The 21,102-nt window shown below is 46.1% G+C and overlaps 1 protein-coding gene across 1 annotated transcript in view; it reads right to left on the bottom strand.

Annotated features, from left to right (window-relative positions):
• Positions 1-1,079: 1,079 nt before the first annotated feature.
• LOC144118473 (uncharacterized) overlaps positions 1,080-21,102 on the bottom strand; it is a 46,726-nt gene continuing 26,703 nt past the window's right edge. The window contains exons 15-23 of the mRNA XM_077651409.1: positions 19,226-19,359; positions 17,080-17,180; positions 13,581-13,735; positions 10,273-10,374; positions 8,402-8,516; positions 6,158-6,230; positions 5,966-6,028; positions 5,446-5,521; positions 1,080-4,527 (exon numbers count right to left, since the gene is read on the bottom strand). Of these exons, the coding sequence (XP_077507535.1) occupies positions 4,375-4,527; positions 5,446-5,521; positions 5,966-6,028; positions 6,158-6,230; positions 8,402-8,516; positions 10,273-10,374; positions 13,581-13,735; positions 17,080-17,180; positions 19,226-19,359 (972 nt within the window). The 3' untranslated portion in view covers positions 1,080-4,374. The remainder of the gene's footprint in view (positions 4,528-5,445; positions 5,522-5,965; positions 6,029-6,157; positions 6,231-8,401; positions 8,517-10,272; positions 10,375-13,580; positions 13,736-17,079; positions 17,181-19,225; positions 19,360-21,102) is intronic.

The following is a 21,102-nucleotide window of genomic DNA, read 5'->3' as shown; positions in this document are numbered from 1 at the left end:
TGTGTTGCCTTTCGGTAAATCTTATTCTGTGCTTATTGTGCCTGTTGTTTGAAAGGATTGCTTAATTACAGAACTCGCAATACTCTTTGTGTCTTGTGCTGAATGCATAATTTCTGCAATAAATTATCACAACCTGAGCGTACCATTCAAAACAAAATGTTTGGGGGCAGGAAGGGAAATTCTTAAGCCTGTTCCTGCATCTCTTGTATAGTGTTTTCTTTTACGCGGTATGGGATGGGGAGAAGTTATTGAAACCCACCTCGCTCGATTTCAGGGGGATATTATGTGAATCCGGCTGATTTGTATATAGCAGTGTGTGCTTTGTAATCTTACCAAGGGTGTAGATAATTTAACGGCTCATCTTTGTGTTAAGTGTCCATGTAATGCGCCTTTTGTGGACACCAGTGCGAAAGTTTAACAACGTTGCCGACAAATGTATGCGTTTTTAAATCATCATCATCATCATCAGCCTGACTGCACCAACTGCAGGGCAAAGGCCTCTCCCATCTCTGTCCAATTAACCCTGTCTCTTGCCAGCTGCGGCCACCCTATCCCCGCACACTTCTTGATCTCATCCGCCCACCTAACCTTCTGCCGCCCCCTGCTACGCTAGCCTTCTCTTGGAATCCACTTCGGTTATCTTGCCTTCGCAGTACATGCCCTTCCCAAGCCCATTTCTTTCTCTTGATTTCGACTAGGATGTCGTTAACACGCGTTTGTTCCCTCACCCACTCTGCCCGCTTCCGGTCTCTTAACGTTACACCTATCCTTTTTTCTTTCCATGGCTTGCTGTGTTGTCCTTACCTTAAGCTGAATCCTTTTCGTTACCCTCCACGTTTCTTCCTCGTAGGTGAGTACCGGCTGTTGTACAGTTTTCTCTTGGGGGATTTTGGTAAGCAGCTAGTCATGACCTGAGAGAACCTGCCATATGCGCTCCACCCCATTCTTATCATTCTAGTTATTTATCTCTCATGATCCGGATCAGCCGTCACTACCTGCCCTAAGTAGACGTACTACTTTACCACTTACAGCACCCTGCTACCAATTGTGAACTGCTGCTTCCTTGCTTTGGGAAGACCTGTCCCCGCCATCGGTGGGGACGATAAGCAGTTTGGTAAATTCACAAACATTCGCCCCAATAAATGACTGGCAAAAGGAAAACATAGCCAATCAAGGATTGGAAAAGGAGAAACACATCCAAGTGAGGATTGGGGAAATAAGGGAAGTCGTCGCGACCCACTCTGTGCGAGTATGTACGTACATTCCCCCCTATCGACATCTCAAAGGGTTCCCCTTTCTCCCCGCGGCCTTGGTGCACTCTCTCCCTGCTTGCGGCTTGTTTACGGCCTCAAAGATTCCTGGTAAACACCGTTTCGGGGAAAAGCCATCTCCGAGGCCCATCTACTAAGGTGCCGTCACTCACAAAATGTCTTGGTGCACGGTAGAGAGATGGACACACTCTCGTACAAACCACCTCTATCGCATGTCCATTCACTGTGCATGTCAGTTGAGATTGACTCGTGCTAACGAGCGGTCGTTTTTCATGCCTGCAGCTAGCGGGCGCACTTGTTGACCGCGCTTTAAGCCGTCAAAGAGCGCCGCCCGGGACGCCCTCTGCTGCGAGCAGCGGAGTGGCAGACGTGGGACAAAAGCGACGCGACGCGGATTAAGATGACCCTTCGCTGCCCGCGTGCGCCTGCCTCGCCTTGAGGACGTGCACAATGGGATGCGGCACGGCAGAGACCTGAACCAAGGTTGACCTTTCCCGTATTCCCAGAATCCTCCGCTTCCCCATTCCCGTGATCCCGCTCGGTCATTACTCACGCCTTTCTTCTGTTGTCATGTGTAGAGAAGGGAAAAGAACTCAACGGGCATCTTTTTTTTTTTGCGGACAGAGGCAGTAAACACACATAGCATGGAAACTTCACTCACGTAGTACACTGCCTTGCGTATTCAGCGTGCCTGCGCAATTGCAACAGCGAAAAGAGGCGCAGACGTACGTGGACAAAGTCGCAGGCCAAGCTTCTTGTTCGATTCGTAATGGCGATTTTCTTGTAAAACCACTAAGTAGAAGTTTAATTACAAGGAAAAGTAAGACTAACCTCTCTCTCTCACTCACCCTTACTTGGGTACGAGGCTATGAGAGGTTGAGTGAAAGTGGAAGTCTATATTGAATTTTCTCTCGATCTCTTGTTCTTTAAAGTTCGCATTGTTTTATAAGCGGTAGCGATGGCGAAAATTGGAACAACATCCACGTGAACGGTCGAGGAAATCCGCTCCTCCTTTCTCGCGCTACAAAAACAAAACCAAAAAGTTTGGTGTCCTGTGCTTAGAACTATAGGGAACGATTGAAATGCAATGCTCAGGTTTACACAAAACAAACACTATGCGAACGTTTTACGGACCTTGTTGGTTTTGAAACCGAGCAGCTTGTCTCGATGATTTGATTTATCAAGTGCCTTTTACTGCATGCCATCACATAACTCGCTCATCAAAACATTTGCTCTTGTCACTTTTATCACGGGCGGCAGCCATCTTTCAAAGCTACCCAGTTTAAAAATGAATTCACCGTCCCGTTAACCCTACTTATTCCGTCCCAATAACTTTATTCAGGGCACTCTTCAGCCGTGTTATCAACTTCGCCTTCAAATATAGCCCCGCTGACTGGCTGATTTCTGCTGCAGCTTCGTAATATTCGGAGAAGTCTTCGTCGCTGGACACTGCCGCAAGCTTCCCAAACACAGTTAGTCTTTGGAAGCGTTTTGATCCGTCGAGCAGCAGAAACTTTTTTTGGGGAGTGGCCTGCGGCCCTGCATTGTTGCACAAGTGCTTACGCACGCTGCTCGAGTGTTAATTGAGCAAAACAATCTAGCTTATGTAGGAAAACTGAACACAAAGATACATGCCCAGAAACTCTAGACAAGCATATTTTTCAGCAGGAAGTTACTTACGAATGCAATGTTTTCATACATCAGAAGATTCCACTATAAAAATCAATATATCCGCACATCTTCCTTGGGAAGGCTTGCAGTTTTTTGCTATTAACGTTTTTGCTATCGTCAAAAATTTTCCCCATTGCTCTCCTATGACAGTCTTAGATACTCAATGCGAGTGATGGACGAAGTTTAAAAGAAAGATTTGGCTACGCGTCGCAAGAATGGACCTTTAAACTTCAATATTTTCATTAAAGCACCCTACAATATTCCACAGTTGCTTGACAATTAAAATTGATAAATTATCCTGGACTTGAAACTAGGAAGGTCAGGAAACATTAACTAATTTTGTAGGTCGGAAATTCCAGCTTGTGTTTAGTCCCCAGCCTGCGCCTTGTAACAAAAGTTGTGCAACGTTTTGGCAATGTTTCTAAGAGCTCGTACGACACTTTTGGAGTCATAATAAAAGCGGACCATTTGCGACGTTCTTTTACAAAGAACCTCCTGTGAAGGACAGCAGCTGCGTCAATCTTCTAAAGTACGCTTCAGTGGCGCACTGCCCTGAAAACAAAGGGACACCTAGTCGCACCTGTTAAGTTCTAGAACCTCCGTGCTGCTCCGGAATCAAAGGAATCAACAGTCCTTCTTCAACATAGTTACGAGTACGTTCGCCCGATAATAGAATTTTTTCTCTGGTCAGCGCTTGCATTCTTAAGTTCCACGAAAGCACGCCGATGACAACACATGGTTGGCTTCAAGAACTTGAGCCACTTCTGAATGAGAAACAATTCTCCATAATACTAGTGCCGCGTCGTTACATTGTTAATGTTTTTTGTCACGTCATGTGGATTTAGTATTTGCGCATTTCGTGCTTTCGTAATTGCTTATTTGCATTTCCCATGTGTGGTTCCCTATAGAGAGCACGGCAGTTTGAACAAAAATAATTACGATTGAAACATCTTGTCAGAAGTCTCAACTTTATTTCCGAGGCGCTCTTCACGTAAGCTAGGTAAGCGAGCTTTATCAAGCCCGTTTCGTATTTCAAGGTCAATGGCGCTATGAGACTCCTCACTAGCCAAGAATAAAATTACATTAGACGAAACGCCCTTGCCGCACGTACAGCTTACACTACGACTTGCAGTTTCTGAATGAGCCCTTGGAAGTTGTCGTTCAAGAATTCCTACCGAAACCGATGAATAGTACCGGTAATCAGCGATCATCGCGTTAAAAGAAACACAGAAGCTTTGGTACTTCCGTTATTTTTGGTTACCCAAGGATTATCAAACAATGAGGAGTGCGGCTTGTGCTGATTTCAACAAAAAGTCGGCATACAGCTATACGGCTGCAAGACCTCCTTGTCACTGTGCATAAGCGGCGCTTGATTTCTCACAGAGACAGCCTTCCATGAGTGTAGTTCGCGAAACATTCCTGTGCGAAACAATTAGTGCATAACCAGGCCCATGGAGGTGATCGCTTCGTTGAACTGTCTCTGCACGGCCTTGATTGCGTCGACTACAAGCGGGCCAACTGCGATGAGCGCGAAGCCCATCCACATGCTCACGTGGCCAGAAAGGTAGAGCAGGAAGTCGGCCATCTGAGAGGAAGGTGGAAGGGAAGAACAGAGAGAGGAGACGGAAAGAAAGAAGTTGACCGGGAAGTGAAAAAGAAAGGAAAGGAAACTAAATTTCTCGTACTTAACGTTCTAATCTGAGGAAGCCGTCCTTGGGAGGTCTGGCCGAACTGTGTCTAGTTACTCGGGTGTCGTATAGACTTGCAGGGTACTATAACGCATATAGCCTCTCTTCTCTTCCCCAGCAAAACTGACAACCAAAACATGTGCCAAAAATTCAATTAATCTGAAACGTCAGCAAGCCCAAGGAACCTCTTGCCTACCGGAAATTTCCTTACCGGCCTTCCAAGAGCGGCCGGGAGGAGCCCTAGCTCTCAAGTTGTTGCTATGGGCATTAACCAGGGTCGGGTTTAGTGACTGATATTCAAGAAAAACTTTCGCTGAAAATTGCTCCTTCTACCTTTATAAACCTCGTCACCTAGCATATATCAAGCGATCTGTATGGAATCATGCTCATTGTGAATTCCGCTTGAAGTGCATAGCTATACTGAAGAAAACTGTTACGCTTGCACGCGTGTAGAAATATTGATTCCACACCGAGCGCTTCACAATGATTATTATCCAGTAATACTGTACCCTGTATCAGCAATCGCCCAAGTTTTTGTCGCTCCCTTAGAATTGGAACAGCGATAACCTTCCTGCTACCACCCGGTGTCCACGGCAATCAAGAAAAACAAAGCACATACAAATAATTTCGTGATGCTTTGGCAATGTGGTAGCATTTGCCCTGTTGATGCCTTTTGGCGTCAGTTCCGGTAAAACCGCAACTTCCCTCCAGCCGATGGGAATGCTTCGGTCTAGGGTCTGAGATGCAGTAAAAGAACAGTCGCTTATGTGCCAGGGCTCGAAGAATAACAACGAAAGAGGATTCGTATAACAGACCGTCATCCTGGGGAGATTGCGGACAATCTTGCGCTTCGTGGAGCCGAGCACAACCGTCAGGTCCGCTTCGAGGTTGCTGCGGTCAGGAAAAAAACAAAGTTCGCATCAGCGCACTCCTGAGAAGAAGGATACATAGTGGTGTCATTTCGCCATGCGTGGATCAGCAGGCAAAAGAAGCTTAATCAAACAGGCGTGTGGATAGCTGTGTGCAGTTGCAGAAAGCAATGCAAGTAAATAAGCCTGCGTGATAAAAAAAATGGCGGCGGTTTAGCTCTGGTTAAACCTGGAGTGACGCGATAGCTACCGCTGGCCGTACGGAACTTGGTCACGTGACCAACCACGTGATCAGCCACGGTGCCGCGCCGCCGGCGGCTGCTCCACACCACGTGACCAACCACGTGACAGCGTGGCGGCGCAGCCACAGGGTGGCAGCGCCGCCACGCTGAAGGCTCGAAATGCTACCGTAATGTAGATATCGCTACAAAAATGGCACAGTACAACGGATTTGTCAAGCACTCACTCGTATCTCACGTATTCTGTGATGAACCCAGTTTGAAACATGAGGCCTCTGTAACGGGTGTCTCTGCAAAGGGTAGGGTTAGCTCTGTAGTGTCTGCAAATTCCCGCGTGTATTTGGTAATTAAAGCAGTCATGATGGTAAGGAAAGCACTTGATCGACTGCGAGCGATTAATGAAACACATGTTGTCTTACTTGCATCCTCTGGTGCAGAGATTTTGACAGGACAGGAACCACTTCTGTCGAATGAGTTCGTCAATGCAACGCACTGCGCAAGACACAGCCAGCGAAGAGACGCCGGTAAGTAGAGTTTTTCAATATAGTGGCTGCAGAATGACATCATAAACATACCCAAAATTTCTGTACAAAATCACTTTTCAACGGGAAAGTGTTTATGAGCGCAATTTTTTTCATAAGTTGTAAAATTTATAACAGTCAATGTTTCTGCAGATCTCCCGTCAGCAGGCTTGAACTTTCTTCTCTTAACTGTATTGCACTCGTCAAAAACGTTCGCCATTGGTTTCCTATGGCGGTCATAACTGCTCGATGCGATGGATGGAAAAACTTTAAAAGAAAGATTTTGCGACCATCAGATGAATAGACCATTACCATCAATATTTTCATAACAGTACTTTAAAATATTCCAATATTAAAAATTTTTGTCCACGAATGCTGGACATGGATAATAACGGTGCGTAGCTATACCGCAAGGGAGAAGTCCTATCTGACTGAAAACATATTGTGAGAACTTTGTCATGTTGTCCCAACTTTAATTACTCTACATGACGGCTTCAAATTTGTTTTGCTAACATCTTATATGTTGTCGGTGTGTTTGTTTTGTCCGTTACTCTGAAACACACAGTTTGCATGGTTATCTTAGGAACCAGACACAAACATTTTATTTGTGTACGTTATTCATTAATATCTCCCACAAAACGTGTTTCCCATTGTTTATTTATCTCGCACATGCCCCGATGAAATCAGATGCTGGTCCTGCTTCTTCAGAAGAGCAGAGGAGGCGATAAAATATATGCTCATTTCCTTAGGACTGAAAATAGCGTTAGGTACTTCTTTGCTGTTTTAGGTTGGGGGTAAGCTCACGAGAGCCCCTTGATGCGACAGCGGACAGTCTTAAAGCCTGTCACTAAACTTTCGTCAGATTAAACAATGCATGGACTGAGACTCCTTCCTGCGGAACACCTCGATGTGTATAATGCTCAGTCGTCAGACTATCCTCACACCACATAAAAAATCACCACTTGGCCAAATAGCTTTTTATCGACATAAATATCCGACCACCAATTCCAATTAATAGCCACCAAAGCATCAAGGATAGCTTCATGAGTTTATGATTTATGGTGGTTTAACGCCCCAAAGCGACTCTGAGGGACATCGTAGTGGAGGGCTCCGGATAATTTCGACCACCTGAGGCTCTTTAACGGGCCCTGACATCGCACAGCACACGGGCCTCTAGCATTTCGCCACATCGAAATGCTACCGCCGCGACCGGGATCGAACCCGCGTCCTTCGGGTCAGCAGCCGATCGCATTAACGGCTGGACGGCTCCATAAGTAACGCAGTGGTATGCACCTTTGAGGTAGAGAAAAAATGCTGCGTAAATGTGACTTAGGCGTTTTTCTGTCAGATGGTGGCTACGAAACCAACGTTTTTGTCAACACAGGAGCGGCCCCGCCGAAAGTCCGCCATGACATTGAAACAGGTGGCAAAGCATTCGAGGTACCACTCGATGGGCGTGAGAACCATCTTTTCACTGATCTCTCCCACGCATTTGGCCAGAGCGATTGACCTTTATAGTTACAGTTCTAAGGGATATTGCTATGGTTTTAGAAGTGGTATCAGCCGGCTGGATTTCCACTCTGGGGGGAAAACTCTCGAGCCATGATTGGTTGTAACGCTAATGAGTTCATTACGCGGCTCATTGCCAAGATGGCGAAGAGTGGCATACGTGAAGCTATCTGGCCTTGGTGTAGATGGACGCTTACAACAGCGTCAAGTTATTCACGAGAAAAGAGAGTACCCATTGCGGGTTCCTGCAGGCGCAGGAAGAAGAACCTGTAATGTTGGGGGCAACCATTGCGCCCGCACTTCTCCTACCAAAATCACTGGTCACTTCAAAGTGACTGGTTATATGGGGTTTATGGGGTTATATATGGGGTTATATGGGTCAGCTGCTGTACCACAATGCAGCTGGCCAAGTTTGTCTAAGACCCTTGAGGGGAGCTTTTTCTTCCTAGAAATCAATAGTCATAATATACAATGCAGTAGCTGTTGACTATAACATTTGCATACATGCGTGGCTCTAAAAGCACACACACTAAATTATTCTACAGCTCATGCACTCTACGTTGTATGTTTGGCGAAGAAGCGCCTTGTAGAGTAGTCCCGATATCGCCGAGCAAAGCAACCCGCCTTACTCACTGTGGGGCACATATTCGCACACGGCTCCTTTCATGCGGTGCTTGACGGCGTACATTTTGGAGAAGCAGCCGCACGTGGCGATCCACTTGTGGGCCACGCAGAACTCGCTGCACTCCTGCCGGAGAAGTCGGTGACAACACATGAGAACGAGAGAAACAAGACAAAGGAAACTAATGGCGCCAGTCAAGCCCTTCACGTGAGACAGACTAAAGAGGCGAAGGTCTAGCTGGCTTTATGGATTGAGATTTGTTGGGGTCACATAATGTTTGCATGTCAGACCATGCGAGATTCGGGTCGGGGTTGACCCCGACTGACCCGCTTGGAAAGATATGTATGTACAGAAGCGATGGGATCCGGCTGAGCCGGCGGTGAATAAGAACTGCTACCTGCAACCAAAACCTCAACCTGAGGCACCAATCTGCTCACGTCGGGGCGAATGAGCCGAGCCCACTCCTTCCTTTGTTATCCTTCGCGTCTAGCGCTCATTTTGGAGCCAACTTATTAGTATCGCTTTTTGGTTCATTACTCACGAGTAGCAGTAGAAGTAGTAGAAGTTATAACTATCCCGCACCTCCTTCTCCACGATTACATTTTGTTATTCTTAATCTGCATTCTGCTATTAAACGCTGTTCTTCATATTAGCCGAAGTGATAACTCCCGGAAGCTCTTTTACGCATGCACAATTATCGGTTTTAACTATAGTTAACGGCTTGATTTGAGTTTTCAATTTCGCGCTGTCATTTGAATGCTCGATTCTTTTCAGGGCTTTATTTCTTTTTGTCTAAGATGGGTGCGATTTTATGTCAGGTATTTTTGTTTCTCGGCATGATATTTTTTGTCGTAGTCTAAGTTTGCGTAATGGTGCCATATTCTGTATTTAGCAATTGCAAGTGCATTTTCCCAACCGTTTTGCTCTCGTTAAGTTTTGTGCATTTGCTGTTACAGGAACATCTTTATGTGCCCCGCCCCTCATGTAATGCCTCGCTTGTGAGGCGTTTGAGCTATGCAAATAAGTTGATAAACAAATAAATACCGTTCAAAAAGTTTGAAGTTTTTTAGTTATCACACAATACCATAATTCAGAGAACACAGCTGCAAGGACCCAGCAAAATTCTCAAAGCCACCCTAGTAATTTTAACCGAAAATTCAGCGCTGACAACAAGCCCAAGGTAACACATTCATTTTGCGCTGTTTATTCTTGAATAAGAGGGGTATGCACACCCCTTTTTTTTTTCTCTCGGAAATCTAATGCATTCAATGTTTTTTTTTTTCATAGCACATAGTGCGTGTGATATATGTGGACATGCCGCTTCCCTCAGAGCATGCGCTTTTGGCTCCGAAGAGAGAAAGCCTAGATTTCCAACAGATTTACAGCCTTAAGCATGCCATAATAGAAACCTACCTCCTGTACAGCAATGGATTATCCACGGCTAAATCAATAATATAGCCTACATCTTGCTCTGTGGCAGCGTTTAATGTGGCTCTGACATGTGCAGAAACTAACTTTCGCATCGAACGAGCTCTGTGGCTTGGTAAGAGAAGCATACATGGAACGTATTCTGACTAATGGGACACTTGCTAAGCTGCTCTTACGATGCGTATAAGATTTCGTTCCAAATTTGAACCTCTTGACTAGAACGGCAAAAATAAGTCCGGATGATCACCAATGCTAACAGTGAACTAGATACATCCTAGACAAAGCGTTCTACGCGTCAACTCCTTCGAAAAAATAAAAAAGATAAGCCGAAACAAGCGATACAAAACAGTTGCGAAGGCTTGCTTTGAAGACCGGCAAGAAATCCCCGAACTGTAAGGTGGACAAAGTCAACGCACTTTTGCACTGCGGCGCAAAAGATGCAGCGTATACTTGCCTCTTCTTGAATTCCTTTCTCATCGTAAAGGGACTCGTCGGCAGTGGCCTCGTAATCTATACACCGAGTCTCGTAGGGCAAAGGCAGCGACACCAGCTCTGTCTGGAAATATTTAAACAAATGGGGCAGCAAAAATAATGAGATAGAAGCGATGAAAGAAATACAAAAAAGAAACTACTATAAGGTCAGAATTTTATTTATACTGCATTTCTCTTTTTTTTTTCTTCTTTGGTGTCACTTGAGGCAATCGATCAAAATGAAACAAGAAAGCAAAAATTGAATCGAAAAGAAATCGTCCCATTGTATCGGCCCTGTTTTTATCGTCCAGAGCACCGAACTGTCGATATCGGCGGTCGCAGACTGCTGCAGTACTACAACCAATATTGGTTAGTCAAGGGCAGATGAGTATTACGTTAAAATCGGGATGGAATGAAATAGTTATAGATGAGGCGCCGCTGAATGTTGCAAACAGTGGTTTTAAGATAGATGAAGCTATTTGTGGAAGAAGTATTCGGTCGCTTCGAGCACTTGATGCGCTGTTGCAGCTTAATAGCTTTTCACTTAGGCTTAGTCGAACTGCTCGGAAACATAAAGGCCTAGGTGACGACCTTCGGGATTTTTTGTGGTCGCGGAATTTAACTGCCAGTTAGCCCTTGCAGTACTCTTGGTTTCTCGAATGAACTGGAGCCGCCTGTTGCCCGAATGGCGCACTATCACTTCTCACTTGGGAGAATGGTTCGAGAAGTTTAATGGGAGGTGACACATCGTGTGTGCCGACGTAGGAAGCAGCCTGTTAGAAATCAGAACAGGATTCTGCACAGAAACATCACTTGAAGCAAAGTGAGCTGGAGAGAATCACCGAGGAAGAATTATGTTCCAGCGCATTAGATAGGGCGGGTTAAATAGGGACACGACGCAGCCTGTGGTATAGAACATAACTGCCGGGTGCCATGGTGTCCTGCCTCTAAACCGAGATAGAACAGAGCTTAGAGTCGGCGGGGACTTTTTCGAGTGGCTGGCATTTTCCGAGTGCCTGCAAGAGACTTGAATGACTGTGACGCATGACCTGCATCAACTGCTGAGAAATCATCAGAATGCTAATGACTTCGTTGAAAAAAAAGAAAGCTCTTAGCCGCTTTTTTTTTTTAACACAGCAGACCGTTGTGTCTTACAACCTGTGTTGAACTTGCCTGCTCATACTTTGTGGCAGTCCTCAGTCGGTGGCACCAACAAAAAACATTGCGCAATTTGAAAGCGCTCATTAGCAGGATGACCCTGGCACATAAAAGACATAACAGCAGACTTTCTGCGTCATAATAAACATTTTGTCAACCCACTTACTTCTACGCTTTGCAGCCCACATGCGACGTGAAGTAATGCGTCGTCATGCATTTAAGTTTTTCATTCGCTATGGGACACTACACTAATGGACGATGTAATATAACACGTCACAAGCATCGGCCCCGTGCGCAAGTGCGGAATGCACTATCGGCGCTAAATGAAATGTGAGATAGTTTGACTTCTGGTTTCCTTGACGTTAGTTTTCTCGATTTGCCACTGGAGCGCCCCGTACATTCTTTCCCCCAATCACAACTCGCGCAGCGTGGTATACTACATCGCTGGCATAGACGGCTGCAGGCGTGAAGCGAGTGCTTTTAGCTCCCTGGAGTGCAGGGCTTTGATTTAGCTTCAATCCTAGGCATGTTATCAGCGTCTGGCTGAATTGTGAACAAGTGAAGGTCCACTGGTTGTGTGCATTAAGAAAAGAACGAAGGCGTCTTCTGCTTAGTGAGATGGCTATGGTATTCAAGCAATCTTACCTCGAATATGGCAGATCGAAATGCGCATGCAGGAGGAAAGGCACACCCGGTGTTGTTGGCTCTCCAGAATCGCTGACGCTGGTCCCAGTGAGTGGAAAACGTTGACTCGCTAGAGAACGCCACACAGTGCCACTTCTCCGTAGTCCATGACACATGGCCCCGTGCAAACACAAGCCTTGCTTTTCTATTTGCTTCTTTGCCTCTGAATCCACTGGGTTTTGTGAAGGTACAAGGCTTCGCAGAGAGAGCCTCGTGCAGAGGACGTCTAATGGTTGACGTGCTGGCACACAGGGAAAAATGTCCTTTAAATAGCGAGTCGTAATGCTGGGTGTGTCTGGCGCAGTGGCTGCAATAAGTAGGTCTTAATCCTTGCCAGTAACCCGCTGTCTGTGCCCACGAGACAAGAGTCTGAGCCTTCCCTCACCACAGAATGCCTAGAAAATTCTAGCAATTCTCGATAGTGGACCACCTGTTTCCTTTGCAATTCCGCGTTGCCATAGCGCTGCTGCACACCGTGACGGCAACGAGAAACGATTCGCGCTCTGTTTTCAGGCCGCACACTAACGCCTGAATGCTCCATGGGGAACTTGCCCTGAAGTTTGCCGTGCCGATTGCAGCGCCATAACACACTGCCTAGCGAAAAGAGCAAGCAGTTTTGGGTAGTACTCTTAGTACTTTTCCGCGCCACCTTCAGGCGCTTATTGGCGTGAGCCTCCGCTCTCTGTCGAAGGCGCACGTGCCGTGCGTCAGCTATCTGGGCTACGCCGAGAGAAGCTAGGCAATGAATTCTGTCAGCCAAACGCGGGTATCTAATCGCACAGAATGTGTTCTCGCGTTCGCATCGGCCCAAGCGGCTGACAAATGCAGTTTTCACTCACCGAATGGAACAATTGCAGTGCCACCTTGGCAGCGCAGGTTCCCCATTCCCCTGCATTTGAGCTTCCTGGCGGCGAGGAAGTTGTGCTCACTACTGAAAATAAGTGATTCGGGAGCTGTCTCGTTGGACACCGACCGCAACCCGATAGGTCTCTTTCAGTGCTCGTACCGCAACCAGACGCTGATAACACGGGGATGATAGAAGCGAAATCAAAGCGCTGCAGGCCAGGCAGCTAAGACCACTCGCTTCCCCTACGCGGGCCACAGCCGGTGCTGCCAGCCGAACCGCCGTGAGCAAGTTGAGATAAGTGGAAAGCCTGAAGGTGGCGCTGCAGTGGCAAAATGAGAAATGAACGTCAAAGAAAACAGAAGCAAAACTATTGCAAACCGGATGAGCGCGCCTATCTCTGATGACGACAGGCAGACGTATTAATGTGTACCTTTCGTCACGCGCTCCGCTGTTCGCATTTTATTTGACGCTGATTGTACCTGCAGCTTGATTTCGCGCTCGAAAAGGCACAATTGAAATAGTGTGAACGCATTGTAACAAGTGCGCGTGTAAGAGTATACGGCATTGATGAGGCACAGTAGCGAGAAAGAAAGTGGCGCCACCTGGGAGACAGAGAGCGTATACTTCCGGCCCGCCTGGAAACGGAACGTGTGGATGATGCCCGAGGTGTAGCTGCTTGTGGCGTGCACCAGCGCCGAGAAGGCCATGTTCTCGTTCCGGGGGTCTTTGGTGTCCGCACGGGCGCGGAAGTTCAGCCCTGCGTGCGAACGACAGAACCAGAAGTCGAGCGAGAATTGGAAACGAGCGTAATATACACAAGTGGGCCAAGCTTATGCGTAATCTGTAGCGCAGTGGACTTTTGAGCTATATCTGGAACGTGATGGTGCAACGATGACTGTATGTGTAACTTTTTGTGACATGTTTGTCGAAGAGATTAACCCAGGTGCACAGGTAAGCAGGTGCTCTTTAAGCCAAAAACTAATAAAACTGTCACAGAGGTTCGTCCTTTGGGAACTAATTGTGTTGCCACGACCATTAGTTTCTTGAAAGCCATTACTCCCTTACAAAGACACCTGCATAGGTACAGTCCGAGACAAAAGTCTCTGGAACACATGTTCCACAAACTAAGCAGTACCTCAACCATTAGCTGGCGCCTGTAGACCACAACTGTGGAGGTTAAAGTCAATTTTTTTTTCTTTCCTCTCCGCAAGTGTGGTCTCCAGCCGGCAGTTTAATAATAAAGTTATAGACTTCGGTTAGAAAACGCGCGGTCCAGAGACTTTTGTCCCCGACTGTACATAAGCCACGGTTAGCTTCCACACTGACTAAACTATTCGTCGCGAGGTCTAAGTGATGCAGTTTGCTTTATCAATTTTTCAGGGGTGTGACGCTATTCAATATTTTCGAATAACGAACCGAATATATTCTTAATATTCGATTCGTCGAACGAACCGAGTAGTGCATGTTGAAAATTATTCGAAACGAATCGAGTGTACTAAGTTTTCTAACATTTTTCAAACAATTGTCCATATAGATCGACTAAGGCACGCCGTTGTTTTCTACGACGACTGTAAAAAAAAAAAAAACTACAATGGTTATAAGGTAAGGCTAACACGAACAATTCAGCGAAAGGCTGTCTCCGCGGCGGTGTTCCCGATGCTGTCCAATTTTGCGAGCATGTTGTTCATCAGTTAGCACACTGAGAGCAGTCGGTGTCTTAGCTGACGGGCCTGATTCGGCCAAAAGGGTAGCTAGGCCGGATGCTCCCCTCTTACGCTCGCAAAACTCCTGAAGATATTCTGCGTTCATCTCGCTACAAAGTTCGGCTTGACCACAGAGCCGATAGCCTTCGTATATATCTATTCCACGGCTTACACTCCCCCAAGGTGGCGCAAACTTGTAATAAGGGAGCAATTTCTCATTAGCTAATTATTAATTGTGTAATGGGACCGACAGGCGCAGCGCAGCGAAGAAGCGGACGAGTTGAAGCGGGTCAACGAAGAAGCAGACGAAGTGCAGCTGGGTTTTTCGAACGACGCCTGTGAGTGTGCCCGTCGTGTCGCCGGTCAACCAAGATCAACCGACCTGTGCTTCAAATAAACGCCTTGACAATTGTTCTTTATTAGTCCTATTTCGCCCATTTTTGGCTTAGAATGTAGCAAATCAAGCGATAGGCTTTTTTTTTCTTGCAAGTATTTCCTTTTTCATACGCATGTCTCCGTCTTAAAACGTGACATTGAAGACGCCGACCACAACCAAGAAAATAACACACAAAAGACGTTTCGGCTCCCATACGGGAGCCTTATTCAAAATGAATAAGGCTCCCGTATGGGAGCCGAAACGTCTTTTGTGTGTTATTTTCTTGGATAAGGCTCCCGTATGGGAGCCGAAACGTCTTTTGTGTGTTATTTTCTTGGTTGTGGTCGGCGTCTTCAATGTCACGTTTTATGATTCACCGCGACCAGACGAATCTTCGTCCAACTCTTGATTTCATGTCTCAGTCACCGCAAAATTTCTTCACATTCAAGTAGCTGCGAATTGCACTCGCGGGTGAGTATTGATGGGATGACTTGTGAAGAGCAGGGTATTTCGAAAAAGGAAAATTCTGAGAAATAAATTTAGAGAGAAGAAACGCCTCAATGCTACTTCAGCGCTGGGTGTGAAAGGAGGGTAAAGAAAAATGTCTAACTTAAAGAGAAAAAAAAACGCAAACACCAACTGCGGCGCGCAGATTGGAGCGAGGCCAGCGTCAACAAACACCACAAGTACCATACACAAGTCGCAGGCGGACTGCAGGCGCAGTATCACTCGACAGTAATGAGATTTGGTTCCAAGACATATTCTGCACTCTAACTCAGAAAAAGTTTGCTGCGAAGTCTCCTTGACGTTGATAGATGGCCTGCGCGGAGGTCCCGCGTGGCACAGATTGCCGACGCGGACCACGTCGCTTCAATCTTTCTCCATTTTTCCTTCTTTTTTTCTTTGTAAATTCGATTCCTTTACTTGCGATTGCCCTTTACTTTCTAAGAATGCGCTTTAATATCAATGAAAACGAGTTACATTGTGGGCCGTGGAAATACTTAATCGCATCTACAAAAGACAGTAATATCACAGACAAAACTAGAGCTTTTGGCCCGGCAAGTTTTTCAAGGCCGGCTTTTCTGCTCTTGACGAACACATAAAGCAGCTGCAAGATAATCTAAGTGAAACTTCCGCATAATATTGATTATATTTACAAGGTGCGCTGATATTAAATTTGGGCGAATAATCTAACTATGCAGACATTCTCAGTTAAAAGGAAGGGCATAAACACGAGAAATAAAAACTGCACTCCGGTTGGTACAGGAACAACAAGTGGTTAAACAGGGCGTGCAAGATTTGTCGTCTCACCCTGTATGCATTTTTGTCTGCTTCCTGGATACAAAATACCTGGTTTTTTTTTCTTAAGTGGTTTATGGGGGGTTTAACGTCCCAAAACGACTAAGGCTATGACGGACGCCGTAGTGAAGGGCTCCGGAAATTTCGATCACCTGGGGTTCTTTAACGTGCACTGACATCGCACAGTGCACGGGCTTCTGAAATTTCGCCTCGATCGAAATTCGACCGCCGCGGCCGGGATCGAACCCGCGTCTTTCGGGTCAGAAGCCGAGCGCCATAACCACTGACCACCGCGGTGCTATCGGATACGAAATTTCGGAATTTTCCTTTTCACTGCCTGTAATGTAACATTAAGTGGCTCAACAGAGCTGACTCACGAAAAAGCAAGACGAGTTATAATCGAAACATATGTGGAGCTTTCCGATATAACATGTACTGTCGGGAGCAAAGGTGCTGGAAAACACGCACCGTTGTGTGGCTCGCTGCTCTTGCGACGCCTGTCGGCGTTATCGGTAAGCATAACCTCCACGGACCGAAAGTAGCAAAGTGAAATGCCTCCAGATAAAAATGGCCATACCTTAACTAATCTCGACAGCAAACACACCCGGAGTTAAAGTTGGCACGGAAATGAAGGCTGCAGTGGTATACACCCTTTTGTTCCCCAATGAACACGAGTGTTTTTTTTTATTTTAGTTGTTTGTTAGTAAACAAACTTGCTCTTACGGTACTTGTACTGCTCCCGGCACCTTTGCAGTTCGTGTGACCTTCCGAGGTTGAGGATGAAACAGACACCCGTCTTGACGAACGTGTACGTGGGGTCCCAGCTGCAGGAGTTGCGAAGGCAGACGGAACAAACACACTGAAAGTTAGCTTGCTTGCGAGGACAAAGGTCGGGTGGTGTTGAAAGTAATAATAATAATTGGTTTTTGGGGGAAAGGAAATGGTGCAGTATCTGTCTCATATACCGTTGGACACCTGAACCTCGCCGTAACGGAAGGGATAAAGGAGGGAGTGAAAGAAGAAAGGAAGAAGAGGTGCCGTAGTGGAGGGCTCCGGAATAATTTCGACCACCTGGGGATCTTTAACGTGCACTGACATCGCACAGCACACGGGCGCCTTAGCGTTTTTCCTCCATAAAAACGCAGCCGCCGCGGTCGGGTTCGAACCCGGGAACTCCGGATCAGTAGTCGGGCGCCCTAACCACTGAGCCACCGCGGCGGGGCATGTTGAAAGTAAAATCATAAAGTCGGAACACAACGCTGCTGACACTGGACGCCGACAGCGTGCTGCTGCTGTATGTTTTACGACTCGGCAAATAACTTTAGGCAGAGACAGTAAGTACGGTTACGTTCATGACAACTTGAAGCATGACATAATTTTGCTTTTGTATTTCGTCCGAGTCCCACGACCTCCTAATGTGTATTAAGAATTTCTATGACTAAGTCATACTCAACAGCCTACTCATAGTAGCATTTGCCAGGTAGATAACTCTCTTGCTGAGGTTTTCCCGAAACAACCGCAAACCCTAAGAATACATTTCATTCCTGTTGGTAAACACATGACGGTAATATAACTCTGGGCAGTTCCGATAAAAAAAAATAAGTTTCTTCGTTGATATTTGGTGTAGACAAGGGGGAGCCTTATTTGAATTTTCTTATGTGTGGATCGTATTTTCAAACGCAAAAGTTGGATCAAGTGTGTCTTCGTTGCCTAATTAAGGCACCCGCGATCAAGCCCACCAATTAAGACAAGGAAGGCTAGCTCTGCAGTGAGCGGTTTGCTGACTGCACCGCATGCTACCCAGAGCAGTGAATCACAGGGCCGAAAACGATTTTATGTTCTATTTGAAAAAAAAATGTTTCCGAAATTACCAATGTTCTTTTAATAAACCTGTCGGGATCAACTGGGTCGCATTTTATATAAAATCTGTCTCTATAATTTACGTTCAGGGCTCCTCAAATTGTGCCGAGATTCTTGGTTTTCTGCTCTGTCGACTAGTTTGGTTCCTCCAAGGTCCTCCGCTTTACATAAACAGGACCGAAGATGCAAATTTAAATTGGTTATCACAGACATTTTTACGCCATTTTAGTCTGAAGTTTCACCATGAACGGCGAACTTCGAGAACTTAATGAAGCACTGAGCACAAAGTGAAGTTGGCCAGTGTCGATAAATAGATGACTGCATTCTTGCGTCAAAAATGCTACTTTCGCCGAAAACAGAGCTTTGTTTAGATAAAAATACCAAAATTTGAAGTACAGGTGTTGCCATCTACGGCCGAATTTGTAAGTAAACTGCGTACGTGGACACAGTTTTCAGCGCAGATCCCAGAGTCTTAGCTGCATCGGCTTTCACTTCCAGACGGCGATCACGGAGACTTTCCGATGTAGCCGTCATTGGTGGGAATTGAAGGGCGGGAAAATTTTTAAATGCGATTTTTCTCGGTCAATAAATTCATCTTCCGCCACCAGAAAAACGTTTTTATACCGAGCAAGGGCCATAGAATCCAATTTTATTAAGAACAACAATTGCATGCAGTTGTCTTGTCTATCTCTTTAAAAATGCACTTTAATTTAAAAGAACCCTGCAGTTTACCAGAGTCCAGTCAGTTCTCTCGCATGAGTACACTTTGCGATGATTACTTAGCTATAACTAAGGTTGTAGAAATCAGTATGGGGCTCCCTATTGCACAGGTCTTGCCTGAGAGGCAAATATAGAGTGGGCTCATGAAAACACATTTAGCTTCGTTTCATTGAGCCCATGCGTCACCACGCAAATGTAGAATTAAGATCTTTCTATCGCTATTTCGCGTATACGCTCCTACAGCAACAATATAAAGGGAAATATAGGAGGCAATACAGATGGCACTTACAAGCTGTCGCACTTGAAACTTTCACAAATCTCTCCCGAGAAGGTCATCGTGCAGTTTGAAAAGATATCAGCTGGAGGAATCGTGTAGTTGATCACATACTTCATGGCAATAATGTCGTTGCCCACAGTCGTGTCCTGGAAAGCAACAAGCGTTAGAGACAAAAAATTCAATCATTGCTGGCGTCGTCAACACAGAGCTTTTGCACACGGAAAGTTACGCATGACTCTCGAGAACAGGGCATTCACGTTGAGGTATATGGTCCCGTTTCTGTGTAACTTATCTTCGAATCACCGCTGATGCGTTTATTTTACATCCCGGATTGATCCGGTCATAGTAAGGGCAATAGATAAGTGAAGCCCGAAATGTGGAATATGTGTTAAGTGCAACCATTTTCTCTATACAGATAAGAACTCAAGGGATGCAGAAAGATTGTTTAGAAGTTATTCATTGTATTTCCGCCATGGGCCGTGAACCGCAGCTGTAAGAATAACACCGGTCGCAGAGAAGCTTTGGAACGGAAGATAAAGTTGGAAGGCGTTTTATGCAGTGAAAACTGAAGTGATAAATAGAAAAAGAACGGAAAAGAAAATGGGGGAAAGCAGCCTCAAAGAAACGGCAGCCATGATTGGATTAGTTCATGCAATCGGGTCTCTCCCCGTCCTCCCTACTTCAGGCTCTGTAGTGATGCACATAACACTTAGTTGGTTGGGGCCTACAGTTCATCTCACAAGCTGCTTGCAGCGCTGTGAAAGGTAGAGCTCTCTCGTCCAATTAGGGCCAAGGAAGACAACAAATAGTCCCTCACATATTTGTGAAGTGTTGTGACTATTTTTCAAACAATTACTACAGCTATTTAAAAGATAGACCGGGATGGTGTTTCTCCAGCACATCGAGCGTTTTATTCACTGTTTAAATTAGCAAAGTCCGCATGAACACAGCACTGCGGAGTCCTGCTCAGAAGTGGTGCGCCACCATTCGCAAGCATGGCTATAGACTGGTGCTCTTTTCATCCCAGAGATGGAGCCACCAGTCAGTGAGGTAACGGGGAGGAACACGTTTTGTAGCACACGGCGTTCTGACTGGCTCAGATCACTGCATCCTTCGCAGCGCGGCAAACAGCTTGTGATATGGAGTATAAACCTGGCGCTTATGTACTCGTACATGAAGTGGCGGGCCATTACCGCGTCTTACTGGGAATGTGAAGGATGGTTGCTATATTCATCATCATCATCATCAGCCTGACTACGCCTACTGCATGGCAAAGGCCTCTCCCATGTCTCTCCAATTAACCCTGTCCTTTGCCAGCTGCGCCCACCGCAAGCCCGCAAACTTTTTAATCTCATCCGCCCACCTAACTTTCTGCCACCCCTGCTACGCTTGCCTTCCCTTGGAATACACTCCGCTACCCTTAAGGACCAGCGGTTATCTTGCCTTCGCATTGCATGCCCTGCCCACGTCCATTACATTAGCTGTTGCATTAGTTGGGACGAAACGTACTCTGGTCACGGGTAGATATCGGTGGTGAGATATGGTGAGCAATGGTGAGACCATTGCTCTTAAGACAATGGTCGTGTCAAAATGCAGCGAACGCATCATTGAACCGAAAGATCTCAGTGCCGACAAGCCTAAAACAAGGTCCACACCCCTTACTGCAGGCGAATAAGACGATCGTTCACTATTGGAGATCGCGCGCATATTGTCTGCGGAAGCAAATGTGAGCATTAAGTGCTTATTCATTCGTTGATACATATGACATACAGTCACAAGCCATTCCGGTGGTGACCTCCCTGCTGCAACCTCTCTTGCTTTTGCAATTGCATAGTTCGGTCACCTTCTTCCTATAGCTTATCAGGAAGCACTTCTTCATAGTGTTTTTG

Source organism: Amblyomma americanum, chromosome 2 (assembly GCF_052857255.1).
Source record: "Amblyomma americanum isolate KBUSLIRL-KWMA chromosome 2, ASM5285725v1, whole genome shotgun sequence".
Classification (NCBI taxonomy): Eukaryota; Metazoa; Arthropoda; class Arachnida; order Ixodida; family Ixodidae; genus Amblyomma; species Amblyomma americanum.
The sequence above is the reverse complement of the archived record's forward strand: the minus strand, read 5'-3'. Positions and strand labels throughout refer to the sequence as shown.